At 50.4% G+C, this 19,169-nt stretch overlaps 3 protein-coding genes across 18 annotated transcripts; 1 reads left to right on the top strand and 2 right to left on the bottom strand.

The window, feature by feature from the left end:
* Positions 1–1,523: 1,523 nt before the first annotated feature.
* htra1b (HtrA serine peptidase 1b) lies at positions 1,524–10,919 on the bottom strand. The gene is made up of 10 exons (XM_040177270.2): positions 9,873–10,919; positions 7,641–7,740; positions 7,423–7,537; positions 7,257–7,346; positions 4,665–4,859; positions 4,513–4,545; positions 4,262–4,376; positions 3,939–3,996; positions 3,631–3,726; positions 1,524–2,099 (listed from the first exon to the last, which is right to left on the bottom strand). The coding sequence occupies exons 1-10, from the start codon at positions 10,330–10,332 to the stop codon at positions 1,931–1,933; spliced, it is 1,431 nt and encodes a 476-aa protein (XP_040033204.2). The 5' UTR covers positions 10,333–10,919; the 3' UTR covers positions 1,524–1,930.
* Positions 10,920–11,334: 415 nt separating this feature from the next.
* c5h10orf88 (chromosome 5 C10orf88 homolog) lies at positions 11,335–15,476 on the bottom strand. Of its 7 annotated transcripts, none has more exons than XM_040177274.2 (9): positions 15,045–15,476; positions 14,415–14,622; positions 14,140–14,337; positions 13,985–14,054; positions 13,643–13,834; positions 13,402–13,530; positions 13,158–13,284; positions 12,799–12,991; positions 11,335–11,813 (listed from the first exon to the last, which is right to left on the bottom strand). In XM_040177274.2, the coding sequence occupies exons 2-9, from the start codon at positions 14,561–14,563 to the stop codon at positions 11,606–11,608; spliced, it is 1,266 nt and encodes a 421-aa protein (XP_040033208.2). In that variant the 5' UTR covers positions 14,564–14,622; positions 15,045–15,476; the 3' UTR covers positions 11,335–11,605. The 7 variants fall into 7 exon arrangements, with proteins under 7 accessions (XP_040033208.2, XP_040033209.2, XP_040033215.2 ...); XM_040177275.2 differs by having other exon boundaries at positions 14,415–14,571; positions 15,045–15,469; XM_040177281.2 differs by having other exon boundaries at positions 14,415–14,571; positions 15,095–15,469.
* Positions 15,469–19,160, top strand: asb3 (ankyrin repeat and SOCS box containing 3). 10 transcript variants are annotated; one of them, XM_078102658.1, is made up of 10 exons: positions 15,469–15,607; positions 15,855–16,123; positions 16,504–16,674; positions 16,768–16,880; positions 16,953–17,079; positions 17,230–17,407; positions 17,786–18,004; positions 18,093–18,395; positions 18,474–18,607; positions 18,697–19,160. In XM_078102658.1, the coding sequence occupies exons 2-10, from the start codon at positions 15,919–15,921 to the stop codon at positions 18,879–18,881; spliced, it is 1,635 nt and encodes a 544-aa protein (XP_077958784.1). In that variant the 5' UTR covers positions 15,469–15,607; positions 15,855–15,918; the 3' UTR covers positions 18,882–19,160. The 10 variants fall into 10 exon arrangements, with proteins under 10 accessions (XP_077958784.1, XP_077958782.1, XP_040033185.2 ...); XM_078102656.1 differs by having other exon boundaries at positions 16,953–17,085; XM_040177251.2 differs by having other exon boundaries at positions 16,953–17,085; positions 17,230–17,489; positions 17,739–18,004.
* Positions 19,161–19,169: the final 9 nt, after the last annotated feature.

Here is a 19,169-nt window from a genome sequence, read left to right as displayed (position 1 = left end):
GACTGGCTCCTTGAGGGCTGACTTCTTGTCAGCGTACATAAGAGGAGTGTTTAGAAAAACAAAGAAATGCATTCATTTGAGATATTTCATGATTGTGGACTTGCATGTTTCTCCTCCTTGTCCCCGTGGTCACCTGCTCCATCTCCCTCAAAACAGAGAAAACATCACGCAATACACAGAGGGAGCGATGATGTGTAAACTTTGACACCTAGTGGTGGAATCCTGAATCCAACATTGATTACCGTGTCTGAATGAACTTGATAGTCCACGTAAAATCTGCATCAGCGCAAAATCGATCCAATAAGCTACCGATGAACCTCCGCCCTTCTGCCTACAACCTGCTGATGGGGTTGGAACCGAGGTGCCTCCCACATCTCAGCTTCCAGGTGTCGAGCCTCTTCGTGTTACTACCCGTGTCATTTTTTGCCACTTTGTAATTAGTTTGTACCCCTTTGTAGCGGCCGCTTATTGTCTCTTTATGCTGGTCTTTGTAGTCCCCCTTGTGCATCTTCACGTTGTACTGCAAAGACATTTCTACTTTGTATAAACTCTCTTTGACTAGTCGTGGGTGTTTCAAACATCCATGTGTCCGTCTCCTCTCTGACCCGTCAGAAGGGATTTCACCGGGGTGGTGAGTCGCTTGGCCTCCTTCCTCTCCTCCTCTGCCAGTCGATGCTCCAGCTGCTATCTGGTCGCTGTCAAAGGCCTGATTGTTTTTGAGGAGGGTCCTGCCAGCGCCAACGCCAGCCCCCGTGCCGCTCCATTCTTCAGAGCTGTGGGACGCCTGAACACTCCTGGTGCCATCGCTGATCCCTGCCAGCTTCTCAACATCCCGCGCCTGCTCGGAACACTGAGCCCCTCGTGGTGGAGTGGCCCCCGCCCCTCAGCCCGCGGGGGGCCGGCAGGCTTAGCGCGCCCCGGTAACTGGTGTTGAAGGTCTTTTGAAGTTGCAAAACTCGATGCCAAGGAGCCGCACAGCCGGCTGAGGTCTACGAGCTCTGGGATCCGGTCCAAGCTGGACCGGATCCCAAGAGACAGTGAAATGGCACTATGGTAATAATAATGACAACTTTCTTTATTGGAATGGCTTTGTCATGGCATCTTACTCAGATTGGGTGTTTTATCAAGGGACAAGAAATACTGTTGATATGTGTGATATGAGTGACGTAATATGTGTAATATGACACTATAAAAGGCAGAGATAATAACCAGTGGTCACTAGTCTTAATAATGAGTATTACCCATTTGAGTAACCCAGACCCAGGTTGTTATGCTGAGTAAACTCATGTTTACAACGTTTACTGAGTAAATTACCCAGAATGTCAGCTGTTGGTCGAGGGATTAACTAACCACACGTGTGATGATGAACAAAGACGGGGTGAACGTGTTCAGAAGCTCAGGGGATCCGCCGAGGCTCCATGAGGGACTTTCACTGTTACTAAAGAGTTGTAGAGGACGTTTGAGGAACATTTTTAACATCTAACGTCCGCAGTTTATTATTGACATGTTCAATAAAACAACAATTTTGAAAATCATTTTTTATTGTCATCAACAACACAAGAAAACATACTAAAAAAATACTGTTAATATTCCATGAAGAAGAACATACACAACCACACAGACCTACGGTGACCTGCAGTCGGATCGTTGCAGCGACAGAGTTAGTAGAAAACTAAAGGTCTGTGACGACAGAAAGTAGATTGGGATTAGAAGAAGAACCAATATGAGAAGAAGGAGTACAGGGTTGCTGCCTCGGGTCCCACGGTCATGAAGTCTGACCTTTGAAGAGCAGTGCTCACAATTACAAGTTCATAAAGCAGCAGGTGTGGCCCCCGGAGGCCCACGGTGATGTTCATGGTGATTGGTTGGAAATCACAGAGAGCCAGCTCGGGATTGGTCAACCGGTCGAGTTGTTGATGGCTTGAGGGGGTCAAGGTTCGATTTCCTCGGGGACGATGGAGAGGAGCACGTCCTCGTTGCCTCGCCTCACCACCGTCCGCAGGGTGTCGTCCCGCCTTATGGCCGCGCTCACGTCGCTGGCCGAGGCGATGGGCTCGCCGTTGATGCTGATGATGACGTCCTTTTCCTGCAGGCCGGCTCTGTGACCAAGAAACGAGGGCGTTTAATCTCCGTCGGCACGTTGCCGTATCAAAATATGTGGTGTCATCCACATATCGGTGTCATTTCTACGTGCAGATGATTCGGTCGTGCGTGTGCGTCTCTACGGCGTCATTTCTCTGAGTGAGACAACTGGTACTGAAAACTGAGCCAAAACAGGGCGATCTTCTCATGTCGTAGCAGGAGAGCTACTTAGCCGTTAGCAGCCAATGGGATCTCTACAATGTGTTAGGCTATCGGAGCTAGCAGCTAACTGGGCTAACAGAGCTAAACACAGCAGGCCTGTGGACACACAAAGAGGAAGAGGACGCCAACACGAGGTGTTTCCTTCTGAAGTATCCGTTGCAGTGGCCCCTGGTGGGCCGCGAAGGTACTGCAGGTGGGCCGCGAGAGGTCATTTACGATAAATAAATAAAGTTTTTTAATTTTCAATTTTTAAAAGTTTGAAATTAATATAAAATATTTATGACGCGGCACATTAGTTATGTGAAACATTAATTGATGAAGCACAAACTATTTAAACGGACAGATTAATAAAACAATAAGGCTCTCGCTCCAAACAGCTGCTCTTGTCCGCCTGTCGTTGTCCAACAAACGCGGCGCCCTCTTGTGGTATTAAAGTCAATATACCGCATTGTCCGCACTCCAAGGCGCACTTAAAAGGCTTTAACTTCCTCACAAAACGACAGTGAGTCTTATAATCCGGAGCGCCTTATATACATGGATCAAGTTGATCGGTTGATCCATACTGGTTGTTCACTCTGTCGTTCTCGCCGAGCACTTCATGAGACTAAAGAGCGAGAGACGGCGCCCTTTTCTCTACAGTAGCTGAACCATCTTAACGGGGAACATAAGTTATTCTAAAAGCAGCCGGAGATTTTAGGCCTGGATGGCGAGGGGGGCGGCGGGAGCGGACGCACCTCGCGGCATCGATCGGACCCTGAACGCACCGTCTCCACCTCCCTGTCAAAAAGAACAACAGCGAGCGCGTAGAAAACTCCTTCCAGCGCGAGCAGAGATTCACGAAGTTCACGTCTCGCAAGCGAGCAAATACCTCGCGGAGACGGACTTTTGCTCGCGGATGTTTGAGTTTGGTTAAATTCTTAAGGTCATTTATTCATCCCTAGTTTATGTTTTGATCAGAGTTGTGATTAAAGGTTTGGGGGGGCCGCCAAAGATTTTCAGATTTCAAAGTGGGCCGCGGCGTCCTTGAGTTTGGGAACCGCTGCTCTGGACAATGACTGAAGCGTTTTGTTGGCCCTGGCAAAGGGGGGCACGCTGGGCCCTGCTGCCTTCTCAGGTGGGACCATTCACACCGATACGCCTCACATCTCCACCTGGGACGAGCTGCGTTACCGAGTCCGATCTCTCCGAGACGTGAAAAATGGGCCCGCTGTGATTTCGCTGTCAAAGACGCCGAGCTCACCTCCGCCGGTGGAAGCCGGACGAATCACACTGAGGCCTCTGACACTTTGGGCAGCGAACAGATAAAGTGGGGAGAGAGACACTCACGCCTCGGCTGGAGTGCGTCCGATGACCTCGATGACGTACGCCCCGGAGGTGATGTCTGGGAAGTCCGACTGCTTCTCCTTCAGCTCCTTGGTCAGCCTGACGGGAGGAGAAGGGATTCATTTCCAGTCATTCGGTTTCTTTCACCTTCCAATTACAATGAACTTCATGACGGCGGAACATGTTGCTCAGTCTGTCCGCTGCGAGCGCCACACAGACATAATGTCTGGTTATGATGTGTTTTTCATCACCTCGATGAAAAGAGCAACCGTTGCTTTTAAAACAAATTCTGCACGATGTCGTCAACTTACGCTGGAGTGAGACTCATCATCCTGACGCCGACGTATTTATTCTTCTGGTAGGTTTTACCTGCAACAACATGAAGAAATGGGTTCGATGTTGTTGAGTTTATTAAGGAAACAGGATTTATTTTCTTCTTCTTTTTATGTGGAAATATTCTAAAACCTTATAGAACATCTATAGATGATCCAACTCTATTCTCACTGTGGATGTAGATCTGTAGAGTTTTTATTCCTCCCACATGGAAGTACACGACGCCCAAATGAAAGTCCTACTGAACCAAATCTTACTATAATATAACATTCCCTGTGTGTCATAAGGAGCCGTGGCCGACCTTTGGCCTGTCTGGCATGCGACTCCACCAGGAACTGTCTGATCTTGTCCGAGGGGATGGCGAAGGAGATTCCCGCTGCGACCTTCAGCGTGTTGATGCCGATGACCTCTCCGTCCTGAGGACACAGATCAGATCGCCGTCGTCCTTCAGCAAAGGTCACAACGACACTCGAGGCGCGTTGGCAAAGCACAACAGCTAGTTAGTAGCTAGTGAGTCCATCTTATTACTCCAGCCGGGTTTACTCCACTCACCAGGTTCACCAGTGGGCCTCCTGAGTTGCCGTACTGCCGGACGACAAATAGAAATAATAAATATACAAACTCTAAAGAGGATTAACTGTAATGTATTAATCTATAAGACACCGACGTCTCTATGTGTCTCTGGTTTGATGTGTGTCACTCACGTTGATGATGGCGTCGGTCTGGATGTAGTCTATGTCGGAGTTACGGAGGCCCAGCTCCTTGCCCCCCCTCTGGGTGGTGCTGACGATGCCGGTGGTGACGGTGTTCTGAAGGGAGAATGGGCTGCCGATGGCGACCACAAACTCGCCAGGACGAAGGTCCGCCGAGCGGCCGAGCAGCAGCACGGGCAGCTTCATCTGCTCCACCCGACACACCCACCCAGGGTGGAGGGAGACAGAGACAGACGTTAAGCAACATTCTTCTCCTTCTCTCATCTCCCATTCTCTTCTTCTCCATGTTCTCTTCCATATGTTCCTCTATCGAGCATAACGTCTATGCTACAAGTAAATACGTTAAAGGGTCAGTAAACCTCCAACACACAAACACACATGTGTCATCTAATCAGCCAGGTACTTTGGCTTAATTTAAGAACGTAATTCATTTTTTTGTTTTCATTCCAAATTATTTTTGACCCATTATCTTTTTTTCATGATATTCTTTGACAAAACAGTTCTTTTTCATCATAGTTTTCGACCTAACAGATATATTTTTTTCTTCATATATTTCAACATATTTGATCCAATCTTTTTTTTGTTTTTTTTCCATGACATTTTTTGACCTACTATTTTTTTATTTTCTTAATATCTTTTGTCTTTTGACTTTTGATATGATTTTTTTTTATTTAATATTTTTGTACTTTTATTTCAAAATATTTTTGACCTTACATTTTTTGATTTTTTTAATCATACTTTGCGCTAATATTTTTTGACTTTTTTGATTTATTATTTAGACTTTTTTTTACAAACATTTTTTGATTTTGACTTTTTTTTGTTGATATTTTGACCTTTTTTTCCACTACATTTTTCGACCTACTACTTTTGGATTTTCTTTCAAAACGTTTTTGGTCTAATACTTTTAACTTTTTTTTCCAAATTTTTCTTTTTAAAAAAAATCGTATTTTGACTTTCTTCCCACGACATTTTTTGCCCCTATATTTTTTTACTTTTTTCCAAAACATTTTTTGATTCAATAGTTTGACTTTTTTCCCCATGACATTTTTTGACCTTACATTTTTGATTTCTAAAAAAAAATCATAACCAGTTTTCTTTCATAACATTCTTTGAACCCAAACAATATTTTTAAATCGTTGTATCCATGCCTTTTTTTATACAGCAAGTATTTGGACCTTTTTTTCAAAAAAGTTTGACCTAACACGACTTGACTTTATTTTGCTTTCAACAGTTTTTGTCTTCTTTTTTCAAAACCTTTTTCCAACTGAATATATGTTTTTACCTCCTTGGTTTGACTCACTAGGTGAAAACAGCCTCTGAGGCTCTGATAGCAGCTAACATGCAGCTACACGCCGGACTGCTTCCTCTGCAGGTGCTTTACTGGGGCGACCACAACTGAAAGCTGATCAACAGCCTCCCGCACAACAGTAACGCACACAGGGACGTTATTAGTGTCAATCCTGAATAGAAGATCCCAGTCGGCATTGACTCTCTGCTGTGATTTGTGTCTCACTGAATCTCATACGTGTCCTTTCAACCACATTATTTACAAGAGAGCTGAGAAAAGCATTAGAATTATTACGTGTCTGTGCGTCATTTGTGCAGAAGAACAGTCGTCTCAAGACAACTACAACAACAACAACCGTCTCCAGTGCTGAGCAGGTTGTTCATTTCATCTCCCGAGGCTCCAGCTACACCCAAACTGCTCTCCACCCAAACACGCCGAGGAAAAGCACGATCATCTCCGTCTGACCGGCACACATGAACTCACATCCTGTGTGTGTGTGTGTGTGTGTGTGTGTGTGTGTGTGTGTGTGTGTGTGTGTGTGTGTGTGTGTGTGTGTGTGTGTGTGTGTGTGTGTCGTCATGGAATTCAGCTTGTCTGTGTGCAGGATGGTCTTTTTCTTTTTTTGCTGACAGCAGCAGTTTGCTTCTGAAAAAATATCCCAGAAATGACAGATTAATGGAATCTGATGCCATGTATCATTTAGTTGTACAGTTATCACCAAACAGTGGCTTGTGTCCTACGAAGCCGACACGTGCAGAGTGTCAGAATCAGAAAATGTATTTTCAGGTTTTATCACAAAAAGGAACCAGCTTTCTGTTGAAAGGTCTAAAGATTTAAAGAGGCCGGTTACAAGAAACATCTGTTTCAAAACACCACAGTCGTGCTTGTCCTGATGTTTACGTTCCTTTGTGTGTTTGTCTAAGTGGAAGCATCTTCACCACACCCACCCACACACACACACACACACACACACACACACACACACACACACACACACACACACACTGATGGCAGGAAGGAAGTCTGTGTTTCGATGCCATTAGCAGGTCTGAACTGGAGGAGCCAAAGAAACAGTTCTGTGTGTTTTCTGTGCTTCACTCTCATTATCTCATTATTTTGCCATTGATGGGGATGGAAATGAGATTTTAATGGTCAACAGAAATGCATCTTGTGGCTCGTGCGGCGTCATCATCACACGTTCACAGCGCTAGTGAACGCGGATAAATGACGTATCGAGCCGTTGGTTCTGGTGAGCGAGTCGCGCGTCAAAGAGAGGAATCATTCCTCCGTCTCACCGGCGCGTCGATCTCGATCACGGCGATGTCGGCCTTCTCGTCCACGTCTTTGATCCTGGCGTCGAACGTGGCTCCGCTCTTCAGCTCCACCTGGAGGAAAGCGGGACGTAGTTACCCGACTGGGTGGGTGCAGCAGTGACGTGGAGGGCAGCCGGAGGGCCTGTACCTTGACTCGGTGCTTGTTGGCCACCACGTGGGCGTTGGTCACGATGAGCCCGTCCTCGGACACCACGAACCCGGAGCCGCTGGCCACCGCCACCTCCCTCTTTGAGAACATCATCCTGAAGGGCCAAAAAACCTTTGCTCAGTACACAGGTGTGATGCACGAGGAACCCCGCGTTCCTCGTGCATCACACCGAGAAGGACCATCCATGTTTTTCTTACTTGCGGTAAAGTTCGATGTGAACGACGGCAGGTGCGATCTTCTGCACCACGTCGGCGATGAAGTTGTACTTGAGACGAAGACTGTCAGGGTTCTGCTGACCTGACGGAGAGGGACATACTGTCGATGAGCGGCGTCCCCCCCACACGCACAGAATAAGCTTTCCCATCCCGGCTGACCAGCAGCGCGGTTAAAGGGTCCATCACGTGTCCTTTGGCCTTTGACCTCCGCACCTGAGATGTGCAATGAATGTCTAAATGTCCAATGTGTCAAAGCGTGGCTCCATGGTTCTGCATGCTCATCTGTTCACGCTGTGACATCATCGTATCAGAGCAGATCCAGATGTGGAGTGCAGCATGTGAACAGCTGCAGAGAGGTTGCTTATAAAACACAGGAAATGACTCAGAGCCTCAAAATCACCTCGCTGTCCTCTTACTTAACTTACTTACTTATTTGGTTGTGCAACATCTCAGCCCCTCCCACTGCGTCTGTGGACCAATCAGTGCTGAGCACCGTCGGGCTGCATTGTGTTTGCACTTGTTTCTCTTCACTTCTTCCTCTGTGGGACCTGCATTCCATCTCATATTACCCACAATTCTTTGTGTTCTATGGCTTGGACTTTGTGAACTATGAACTCATGTTAACTGGGAGCATCATGTTCAACGTTAGCTTTTTTAATCTAGAGGCAATAGGAACATTTCAACGAGGCATCTGGGGTTTATTTTCAGGCATTTCTTGCCTTCGGCAGGAAAACTAAAGCTTTTGAATTAAGCCAGACTGTTATTCTCGTATTGTTGTCTCCGTGGGAACTGATGCAGCTAAAAACCCGTCTGTAAAAAGGACTTGAACGATGAACCGTCAGCCGGTGATCCGCCACAAGAAACACAAAGTCGGCCGCTACCTTTCCTCCTTTACTTTAGTACATTTTATCATGATGCAACTTAATGCAGTTTAAGCTTTGGGGAAGTATTTGATGTCAGCATAACTTAACTTAACATAACAGTATAAATATGCATAGTGATCCTCAAACTGACATGACTCCTGTCCACACCTCTCAGCGTGCTGCTGACCTTCTGCCTGCCTGTTTGTAGTGCGTGTGTGTGTGCGTGTGTGTGTGTGTGCGTGTGTGCGCGTGCGTGTGCGTGTGTCCCGAGGGTCAGAATGGCTGAAAGGGGAGAATCACGCTGCAGGTGTCAGTGACACTGAGGAGGGAAGAGTCGATGCTGCACTGACTCAGTGAATAAAGCTGCAGAGGATCATTTGATCGTCCTTGAACGCACCGTCGATGCTCGATGGCCCTTTTCATGCATTATGTACAGAACGGGTGAAGCAGAGCAGATTCTTTAACATGACGCAGACGGAAAGCATCGTTTGTCTTCTTTGCTTCTTCTTTGCACAGAAGACTTTGTCTCCTGGAAGCGGGTCATAAGCAAACCGGGCATGTTTAGAACTGGATGTGAGACCTCATCAGGAGCACGACGAGTCCGGACTGGGAAACATTCCTCCAGTTCCTGAAAGCGCTGAGTCACCGTGCGTGTTTTGTTGATTCTGTATCCAAGAGCCCATCAATCATACAAAGAGCTGCAGGAATAAAACCAGGCGAGTTAAAGAATCCCTTCAAATCTGGCTTCAATTACTCGGATCGACTCAGTTCTGTCGGCTGCAGAAGTTACATGACCCCCCCCCCCCCCCATCTCTTTTAGTCATATGAGAGATAGGACGCAGGGAGAGGAGGGAAGGAAAGGAGACAAAGTCAGGGGGAAGAACACATGTAAGGAAAGAAGATGAGACGAAAGGGCAGAAAGAGAAAGGGAACAGAGGAGAGAGGAGAAACTCTTCTTCCTGCAGATATGGGAGGAAGAAAAGGAAGTAAGTGGAGGAAAGAGGAGGAGAGAAAGGAGGGGGGGAGTATCTTCAGCTCTGTTAGGTCCAAAACAAGTCTCACCATAAGGAAATGAGAATAACACGGTTAAAGTGATCATTCCCTCTAATGCCTCATACAGATTGCAGTATCGATCAGAGTTATAATTATTCTGTAACGTTCCAATCCACGAAGACGGGAAATGCGTGAAATCAAAGACCTGCTGCTCGTTCTGTGACGGGATGAAAGAAAAGCAGCTGGATGATGTGTGAGATCTGCGGAGGTTCGACTCCTCTGGTCCACGTGGAGGAGAAGGTTCACTTCAGTGTCGACCTGCTGCTGAGGTCAAGTACAGGACGCGCGCAGCTCTCACCTTGGCCGCAGGTTCCCCTCTGGATGAAGATCACCGGCGGCTGCCGCAGCTTCATCGCCCGGTTGCTGACGCGCTTCAGCTCGCAGATGTTCCGGTACGAGACCCCGTCGCTGCCGCACGCCGGGTCGGAGCTGGTGCACGAGCACACGCCGGCCGCCCCCCTGCGCCTCACGGTGGCGGACGCCTCCACGCCGTCGGTCACCGCGCACTCCATCCCCTCGGCGCACTCGCGGCGCGCGGTGCCGCCGCACTGCTCGCCCTCGCCGGACGCGCACACCGGGCAGCAGTCGCAGTGGTCCAGCGCGTCGCCGGCCGGGCAGTCCGCGGGGACCGGCGCGCACACGGACACGTCGCACTTCTCCGGGCAGCCGATGGCGAAGCGTTTGGCTCTCCGAGCCCCGGCGGCCGGAGGCGGGCGGACGAGCAGCGCCATTACGCAGAGGACCAACCGGAGACTCATGGCGGGACCGGAGGAGGACGCGGAGAGAAACCGGTACTACGAGTTCACCTCAAGCTGGATGTCCCGAGTCCAGAGACGCAGAGCGCGGTCCCGGTTTATAGAAGCTGCCGGATCACCGCGGGAGGGGATTGGTGCGCGCGTGTGACGTCCTTCTGGGGGAAGGGCGGATGATGGAGGTGTGCGCGCCTCGTGAAATGTGTTTTCATTTATTTCTGCACTTTTCAGAGTTCATGTTGATCATGTGTCATGTTCCCATTCCCGTTTCAAGGGAACTCCTCATTTATTCTGATTAGAAATAGAATTCCATGCCAATTGTCTGCATGTTTGTCAGCCAAAGTGTCTCCTGTTACAGCCGTGTCCCCTCTGAGGAGCGTCTCCGTCCTCCTGTCCAGCCTCTCTGCTGCTGCACAACATCCCGTTGACCTCCAGCCAGAAGATGCTTCCTTTACATTCAGAGCGATACCATCTGTTCTTCTGAGATTCATCAGAAAACAACAACTTTTCTCTTTGTGTTTCTGCTTCTTCACGTCACCGGATGGTTCAACGGGCAAAGTCCGTCCACAGGGCTGCAGAGAGGCGTCCGCTCTGCAGCCCTGTGGTGGAAGCTATCGATCATGTGTGACGTCATGGGATCCGTATCTGACATCGGAAAACTCAATGAGATGGATCGTTGCGGCTGCGTCTGACACTGAGAGGCCAACATTTAATGTGTACCAACAGACCTCCTCCTGGTCCACATGTCTAATGCAGTGGTTCTCCACGCACGACCTTCAGTGACCTTCCCGGGTTCGGCCGGGTGGATTCTGCCTTCAGGGGGAACCGGACACGCGGAACAGCCGCTGCTGTGTGTGTTCTGACCCATGTGCTCAGTCAGCGCTGGAGTCCAAACACTGGGGGGGGGGGGGGGGGGGGGTTGACAGGCTAGTGCCTTGCTCAATGGATCATTGGTTCCATCCTCTTCTTAAAAAGAGAAGTTGAGAAGAACCTCACGAAGAGAACATGTTCATGTGTATTGCTTTAATATTAACATAAAACCACCAGTGTTCTGTTAGTATCTTTAGAATTATGTTACACATGTACATCATTTAAAACATCACAGTGAGGAATGAGAGCACTTTTAATCACATGTTAAAACGCTGACTGATTAGAATCGCTTTAAAAAGCTGCTCCTGTCCACAGGCGGATGAGACATGCAGGACATGTCCTGTCCCCCAGTGAGCGTCCAGATGCTCTCATCTTCACGTTATCTCCTTCTTCTGTGGTGTAGACGTGCTCAGCGCGCGGCTGTGGTGGGGGGGTTCTGCTCGGGGGGCCCCGTGGATGCGGCGCCCCCTGCTGAGCCGCTCATGTCTCCCGGCCCCCGGGCGGCGAGCAGAGCCTTCTCCAGCTTCTGCTCCAGAGCGTCCAGGCGCCGGTCCACGTGCTCCTTCAGCCTCTTCTCCATCTCCTCCAGGCGGCGCTCCATGGCCGAGTCCAGCTGCCTGCGGAGCAGATGTGACACGCGTGATCGGGTCTGAACCTGCAGAGCGAGCGAAGCGGCGTCGGAGCAGCAAACGTTTCTGTGAAACTCACACGGGCGACTTTGTAAACTCTGCAAAACATCAGCTGCTCAAATCAAAAGCAGCTTCTGTCGATTCGCACAGAACACACGCTGAACAGTTCCTGCTGAAGGACGGTTTGTCCCTGGGGACCAAGCGCTTCCGCGGGCTCTTTACTTACGTACCGCTGAGCTGCTGTCCTCGATGTGAGTCGGACCCAGCGGACAGTCTCACCCACAGCTGTGCTCCATCGGTGAGCTCATTCTTCAAACTGCAGCTCCCGACACCTTCTCCTTTCTCCGTGAACCCGATTCTGAGCCTTTGCGTCTCCGGTGCCTCTAACGTTCCGTTCACTGACGTTCAAACATGCAGCGAGGCCGATAAATGAAGCCTATTGTCTCCGTATCAGCCGCCTCTCTGCACCGCCAACGACCACGAGACAAACCAGCCGGGCAGCTTCTCACCACAGAACCACAGACGCGCTCCCACAACAGAGGAACGCGGCGGAGGCGTCAGGGACTGATGAATGCTGATCCCTTTGTGTGGCCTGAGGACACCACGGATTCCTCCTCCTCCTCAACAAACATTTAAACGCTTCATCGGAGCAGCAGCACTGACTGCAGACGTTTTTATGCATTTTTCTGGTGGCGAAACTGCTTCTTGTTGCCCGGTTTGATTTAATAGGAGCAGAACATTCAAATTTGCAATTGAAACTCCTATTTAAAGATGAACCAAGCAACATATATAGAAATACTCTTAGTCAAAGTAGTATTACTAACAGTCATGTATTATTATTATTTATCATTTAAATCTTCTACACAAGGGGGCGCTTCCTCATCGGATCACAGGTCCACGCAGAGAGACGGTTCACATGTTAAAGGGACACAGGAGCCGTCGCGTCAATCTGCGCTCGTTGACCTTCACCCACCACGAGCCGCTTCTCATCGTCTCCTCCCGCTCGGCCAGCGCAGTGGCGTCGTCCATCCTCAGCTGGGTCACCTGACCACAGAGGCTCTGGAGCACGGGCAGCAGCTCGGGGCCGGGGCCCCGCCCCTGCATGAGGCGGGACATCATCTCCGCCAGCTGGGCGTGGCTCGCTGGACCTCCAGTGTCAGCGCAGGCTGGAGATGGAAGACCTCATCATCATCAGGTGTGATCCACCATTGTCTCCTTCCACCGTGACAAAGGCAGCGGACCAGGTCCTCTACTTGCAGTTTTAACTTTCACAATAAAAGCCCCAGACATTTAAAATGTTCCACAACATCAAAGATAAAGGACCTTCCTTACCTGTCTTGTTAGTGTTGCCACCAGGAAGCAGCTGGCCTGGGGAGGTGGAGGAGGTGGAGGCGTCTGACGTCGCTCCGATCTGAGCCAGAGGAGCTTCATCTGAAGGCCTGGTGGAGCCAAGCGGAGGCTGGAGACAGAGGAACAACAAACATTCCTCTGAAGACACATTTCACTGGCGTGAAGTTGTTAGTGGACACGCTGAGGGAAGGATTCACAAAAACAAATCCTTGTGCTGATTACTGACCCTGGCGTCTGCCGGCCGGGGCTGGTTGCCGACGGCTCCTGGAGAGGCGTTGGCTCCTTGAGCCAGGGCGGAGAACACTCCACCTCCCATCAGGAGAGGCAGGAAGCCCCCCAGGGAGCTGCTCTGGTTCTGGAGAGAAACGCAGAAGTACAAGCAGTTAGGAGGTTCAGTCCATCAGCGTTGTCCCTGCCGGAGGAGGTCACTAAAGGTCATGAGTAGCTCACTGCTCCTTTACTCCCACCTTCTGCTGGAGGTGCACCATGTCCATGAGGTTCTGCGCTCCCGGCGAGAGGCTCGCCCCCATCTCCTCGACCAGACACTGCACCTGCTGCATGTCGATGCCGGCGCCGCGCGCCGCGCAGGGCCGCGACCTCTGGAGGCCCACGATGACCCGACACACCAAAACACTGCTTCGACCGCCCAGGGAGAGCAGCTGGGACACAAGCAGAGGATTCAATTCAGCTCAACAGGGAGAGGCGTAACGTCCACGAGGGGACGCGAGGAGACGTGAGGAGACGTGAGGGGACGTGAGGAGACGTGAGGAGCAGAGCGTGGAAGACGCTACGGTCTCTAGTGGATTCACCTTCACGTCACAGGCAGAGGACGGGGGCTCCAGGATCAGCTGTTTCTTGTAGAAAGGCCCTCTGTCTGAACTGTGGGATAGAAAGAGTCCATGACATCACGCGTGTGTGCTTGTGCGTGTGTGTGCGCGTGTGCGTGTGCGTGCGTGTCGTGTACCTGTCGGTCTGGACGCTGTCGTCTCTCTCCCCGCGTATCGTAGCGCAGTATTCTCCCATCTGGTCGTACGCCTCCATGGTTCTGGCCTCGCTGACGACCAGCAGGCGGCTGATGGCGGTGGGGGAGCCGGGGGGGCAGCGGAGGGTCAGAACGCAGGGAGAGCCTCCCTCCGTCTGCTGCAGCAGCACCGGGCCGCCCCTGCGAGGGGAGGAGACCCGCTAGTACGACGTGGGAGAACCCAAAGAGCACGTCAAGAGCTGACCAGCGCTTCTCACCAGTCTGCGTCGTCTCCGTCCGGCCGGCCGGGCTCCTCCCCTCCGTCCTCTTGGTCTCCGGCGTGAACAGGAAGCAGCACCTGAGCCAGCCGATGTCCCTGGGTGGGACAGGTCCAAGCGGCGCCGCTCTTCACTGCGATGTCCACCATGATGCCTACTAGGAGACCAAGGAGGAGACGAGGGAACGAGTTGGGAAATGAGAATCACGCTAAAAGACATCAGAGGAGACAAATCAAACGTGTTAGGGTCAGTTTTTAGTTTCTCCCATAGATGAACTCGTGTAAATAAATGTGTATTATGTGCATCTACTCCTCCGCTTGAGTACAAGTTTGAAGTAGTACTTTTTTTGTGATACTTGTGTATTTTTGTTCCAGTACTTGACATGTAAAGTATCTGCCAGCTCGAGCTGCTTTTTGGATGATTAATGCAGAATAAATCAACTACTGGATCATTAGATAACAGCTGTACATACAAACACGCTGTCACATCAATAACCCGATATATTACACATACATCTGAAATAGTGGATTATGCATGATGAATAAATGTACTTGGAACAAGTACTTCATTACTATACGAAGCGAGTTGTATCTCTGCATCCCGATTCACGTCAGTCACATGAAGAAGAACCTTTATTTAGCGGACGAGGTGGAGACGCTGGATGAGCGCGAGCTCCTCACGTCATCACGCGCGGGTCTCCTCTTGTCTTCTCGGGTCTCCTCGGGTCTCCTCGGGTCTCCTCTTGTCTCCTCTTGTCTCCTCGGGTCTCCTCTTGTCTTCTCTTGTCTCCTCTTGTCTCCTCGGGTCTCCTCTTGTCTTCTCTTGTCTCCTCTTGTCTCCTCGGGTCTCCTCTTGTCTCCTCTTGTCTCCTCGGGCCTCCTCGTGTCTCCTCGGGTCTCCTCGGGTCTCCTCGTGTCTCCTCGCTGGCGGCGGACGGATTAAAGGACCGCAGAAGACAAAACGGCTCGTTTGTGTCCTGGAGCTTCGCGCGCCGCAACGAGCTGCCCGGCGGCGACGCGACGCGACGCGGCGCTGCGCTGCGGTTCGACGTCATCAAACGGCGACTCACGTCGCGCCTGCTGCTCACGTTCTGACGTCACTCGGATAAACAAGCGCCAAAGACGGAGCGTGTCTCATATGCGGGAGTGAACAGATTTACATGCTGAACCAAACGAGGATTCACGTTGTATGTTGTAAGTGTTCTTCCTCTTGATGTCACGATATCCAAAGCAAGCAGTTGAATATACGTCAACTTTTCTGAAAAGACCAGTTTGTATTGTGCATTAAAAAGTGTCTCTGTATTGTTGTGATCATTTCTTTTGCATTAGTGTGTGTCTACGGTTAATGTTTAGATGTAGTAAAAAGAACAATATTCACCTTTTAAAAGTAGAGTAGCAGAAGTATTACGGAGCACTACTTGTGATATGTACTTGAGTACAGCAGAGGAATCCCTTCCACCGCTGGATGCTGAGGACTGATGACCGTGACCTTCTGAGGAGCAGGCATGGACTTCACTGAGCTCTACGCAGACAGCGTCTCCAGCGTCGCCGTGGCGGCTCGGTCCGGCTGCAGGAGGCGGCTGAGGAGGCTGATGAAGAGGGGCTTCAGTGTGGACCGCCGGGACAACCGGGGGTGGAACGCCCTGCACGAGGCGGCGGCCGCCGGCAGCACGGAGTGCGTGCAAGAGATCCTGTCTGCTGCTGCAGGCGGTAAGAAAGGTCCGAATGAATCGCCCCGTGGATTCATCACGCTGGGGCTGGAGAGGACCGATGGGTTCAAAACGCAACGATGTTTACAATATTAAAGAAGAAGGAGAGCAACAAGTCTTCACATTTAAGATGATGAGATGTTATTACCAAGCATCTAGTACATCGAGTACAGGGAGGAGACAACAACACAAACAGCCAGAGCAATTTCAATAACAAACTGGCAGAGCAGAAGAACATTGAGAGGTGTGACAACAAACGTCTTGCTTATCAAGATGTTTATAATTTATGACCCAATCATTGACGGATCAATGATCCGTTGCGGTGCAACTTCCTCGGGGTTCTCCAGGTGGACACAACTCGTGTTTCCTGTCTGTAAGCAGCCGGCTCGTCGCGTGGCCGCGCTGCCGACGTCAACTCTTTGACTCACGAGGGCGAGTCTGCTGCTCACCTGGCAGCTCAGCGGGGGCACCTGGCAGCGCTCCGACTCCTCCTGGAGGCCAACGCCAACGTCAACCAGCTGACGAATGACCTGTCCTGCCCTTTGTACGCAGGTAAGACATTCACCGCGTGTGCACCGCTGACCAATAGGCTTTTCTTTTAAAAGTGGATTGTGATGGGATTCCTTCTGTGCCGGATGACCTCAGCTGTTGACGGTGGGCACAGAGAGGTGGTGGAGCTGCTGCTCAGCAAAGGTGCGGCGGCCAACCGAACACACACCGCGTCCTGCTGGACCTGCCTTCATCAGGCTGTTTATAAGGTAACTGTGCCACTTAAAACGCACGCCACACTGTGACACGTATCCCACATTCCTCCTTCTGCTTGTCCAAAGGGTCACAGTGACATCGTACGCGTTCTGGTCGACGTGTGCGACCTGGAGGCTCTAGACGACCATAAGATCTCCCCTCTCTTTGTGGCTGCGCAGTACGGACAGCAGGAATGCCTGGAAATCCTTGTTGGTGCTGGTACATCGATGTTTTTCTTCATTTGTGCTTTTTAGGGATTTGAGTGCTCTTCTTATGTTACAGCTTCTCTCTCTGCTTCTTCTTTTCACTCTATGAAAATGAAACCCTAAATAATTAGTGTCTTATTTGTTTCTCATGGCTCAGGCGCCAATGTGAGCGCTCAGGCCGCTGATCTAGCGTCGCCGCTGCTGATTGCCTCTCAGGAGGGACACGGGGCCTGTGTGGACTTCCTGTTGGACCACGGGGCCGATCCTAATCTAGATTGCAGCCTTGAGTGGCCACAGCTTCCCATCCACGCTGCCGCTGAGTTCGGCCACATCGGGTACCGGCTCACAACTTGTCTTGCAGCGATGAGAGAATTTGTACCGGTGGTCCGGGGTCCCGGACGCTGCGTTTTTTTAAATGTTAGTTGATTCAATTCAGAACATAGTAACGTTTTCAATGCCCCAAACTAACATCATCAAGTGCAGATTTTCTCTAACCAACAGTCCAAAGCTAAAATGATCCTGTTTTCAGAATCTTCTCACTAGAGCTTGAACAGGATGTTTGCTTGAATAATACCGTTGAAAAATAAACCAATGAGAAGACCCCTCTGGTTAACCGGCTGCTCGTCTCAGTACTGATCGTCCTGATCAACACATTGTACCCTTCAGAGGATGTGCTGCATGCAGATGACCAGCCTGTCGTTTTGTGGATGCAGCGTGCTGAGGAGGCTGATCGCGGTCACGGACCGGGCGTGTGACCGCGCGGAGGACATGGTCAGTCCTCTGTACCTGGCCGTCGTCAGCCGTCAGAGCAGGAGTGTGGAGATGCTCCTGAGGGAAGGTTACAGCCCAGACGCCCAGGTGTGCTCTCACCTCCAGGGCGTAAAGTCACCGCTCTCCTTGGCGCTGTCGCTCACATCCAACGAGCCGTGCAGGTGTGTCAATAATCAGATTTGACGTCCTCGCGGATTCTACAGAGCGCACGCAGAATAAAACTCATGCTTTTGTACTTTTGTCTTTCAGTGAATCCGTGGGGTTGCTGGTAACTGCAGGAGCCCGATTGGGCGAGGAGGACTGGATTCACGCCATAGCCACTGATAAGACAGACCTGCTGACCCTGATACTGGAGCACAGATGGATCCCTCGACAGGAGACTTTGACCAGGGACGGTTTCGTCCAAAATCGTAATGGGAAAACATTTTTAACGCAGCAGGAACTGAGGGAGCTGCTCTGTGTGGCACTAAACCAAGTACGCTTTGCTGCCTGCTGGCTGCCTCTGCTCCTCAATGCAGGACTGGAGCCGTCTTTGCTCCTTCAGCCCCAGATGTAAGACTGTCCTCTCACTCGTCCACTCTCTGTCAAGCATCATGGTCATACTTGATCAATATCTTTCTGTGCTCCCAGGCTGCAGCGGGCAGACAGCGAGGTGTTGAATTACCTGCTGGAGTTTGTAAATTGGTCGATTCTGTCCCCGCCTTTGAAACATATTCTGGATCAAAGACGGGCAGCGAAGACCTGGGAACCACGGCCACATCTTGGTACAGTAACAAAATACACACTGCAAATGTGTTGTGTGAACTTTCTGTCATGACAATTTCTCCTTTCCTTTCTGCTCCCCTCCCTCTAGACTCCATTCCACTTCTTTCCCACCTCTGTCGGATGCAGGTGAGGTCCGTGCTGGGACCAGATCAACTGATGAGGACCGACGTCGTGCAGCAGCTCCCTGTTCCCTCCCCACTTCATGTCTTCCTCCGGTTCAGAGACATTCCACAAGCTATCTACACACCGTCCCCGCCATCACCACCACTCTGAAATACTGGGATACAGCAGCACACACCAACATAGACATGTTATATAGCCCCAGTATATAGTCTCAATGTCTATTCATTGGGGGGGGTTAGGCATCATTTTACATGCCAGAGAGGTTCAAGAAGATACTTAAATGATTTCACATATGCACATGCGGTTGGTGCTGTGGGCCATTTATGTTTCAATGGGGTCCAAATGATTTCCTTTCCACCCCAAATCACGTGGTCTGTTCACTTTACATATTTGGTGCTTTGTCGACAATAAAGATCATTTGGTCCTCTGCTGGTTGGC

Source organism: Gasterosteus aculeatus, chromosome 5 (genome assembly GCF_964276395.1).
Source record: "Gasterosteus aculeatus chromosome 5, fGasAcu3.hap1.1, whole genome shotgun sequence".
Lineage (NCBI taxonomy): Eukaryota > Metazoa > Chordata > Actinopteri > Perciformes > Gasterosteidae > Gasterosteus > Gasterosteus aculeatus.
Note: the sequence above shows the minus strand (reverse complement) of the source record. Positions and strands in the feature narration are given on the sequence as shown.

Excerpts from the sequence above, each read along its gene's own strand:
- htra1b (XM_040177270.2), bottom strand. The coding sequence starts at position 10,332 with ATGAGTCTCCGGTTGGTCCTCTGCGTAATGGCGCTGCTCGTCCGCCCG. Across the intron at positions 3,727-3,938 it reads ATGATGAGTCTCACTCCAGC|GCTGACCAAGGAGCTGAAGG; the intron begins GTAAGTTGACGA and ends TCCTCCCGTCAG. Across the intron at positions 2,100-3,630 it reads GGACGCACTCCAGCCGAGGC|AGCCGGCCTGCAGGAAAAGG; the intron begins GTGAGTGTCTCT and ends TCTTGGTCACAG.
- c5h10orf88 (XM_040177274.2), bottom strand. The coding sequence starts at position 14,563 with ATGGTGGACATCGCAGTGAAGAGCGGCGCCGCTTGGACCTGTCCCACC. Across the intron at positions 13,531-13,642 it reads TGGTGCACCTCCAGCAGAAG|AACCAGAGCAGCTCCCTGGG; the intron begins GTGGGAGTAAAG and ends GTTTCTCTCCAG. Across the intron at positions 12,992-13,157 it reads TGGCAACACTAACAAGACAG|CCTGCGCTGACACTGGAGGT; the intron begins GTAAGGAAGGTC and ends TTCCATCTCCAG.
- asb3 (XM_040177248.2), top strand. The coding sequence starts at position 15,919 with ATGGACTTCACTGAGCTCTACGCAGACAGCGTCTCCAGCGTCGCCGTG. Across the intron at positions 16,675-16,767 it reads GTCCTGCCCTTTGTACGCAG|CTGTTGACGGTGGGCACAGA; the intron begins GTAAGACATTCA and ends GGATGACCTCAG. Across the intron at positions 17,490-17,738 it reads GACGCTGCGTTTTTTTAAAT|AGGATGTGCTGCATGCAGAT; the intron begins GTTAGTTGATTC and ends TGTACCCTTCAG.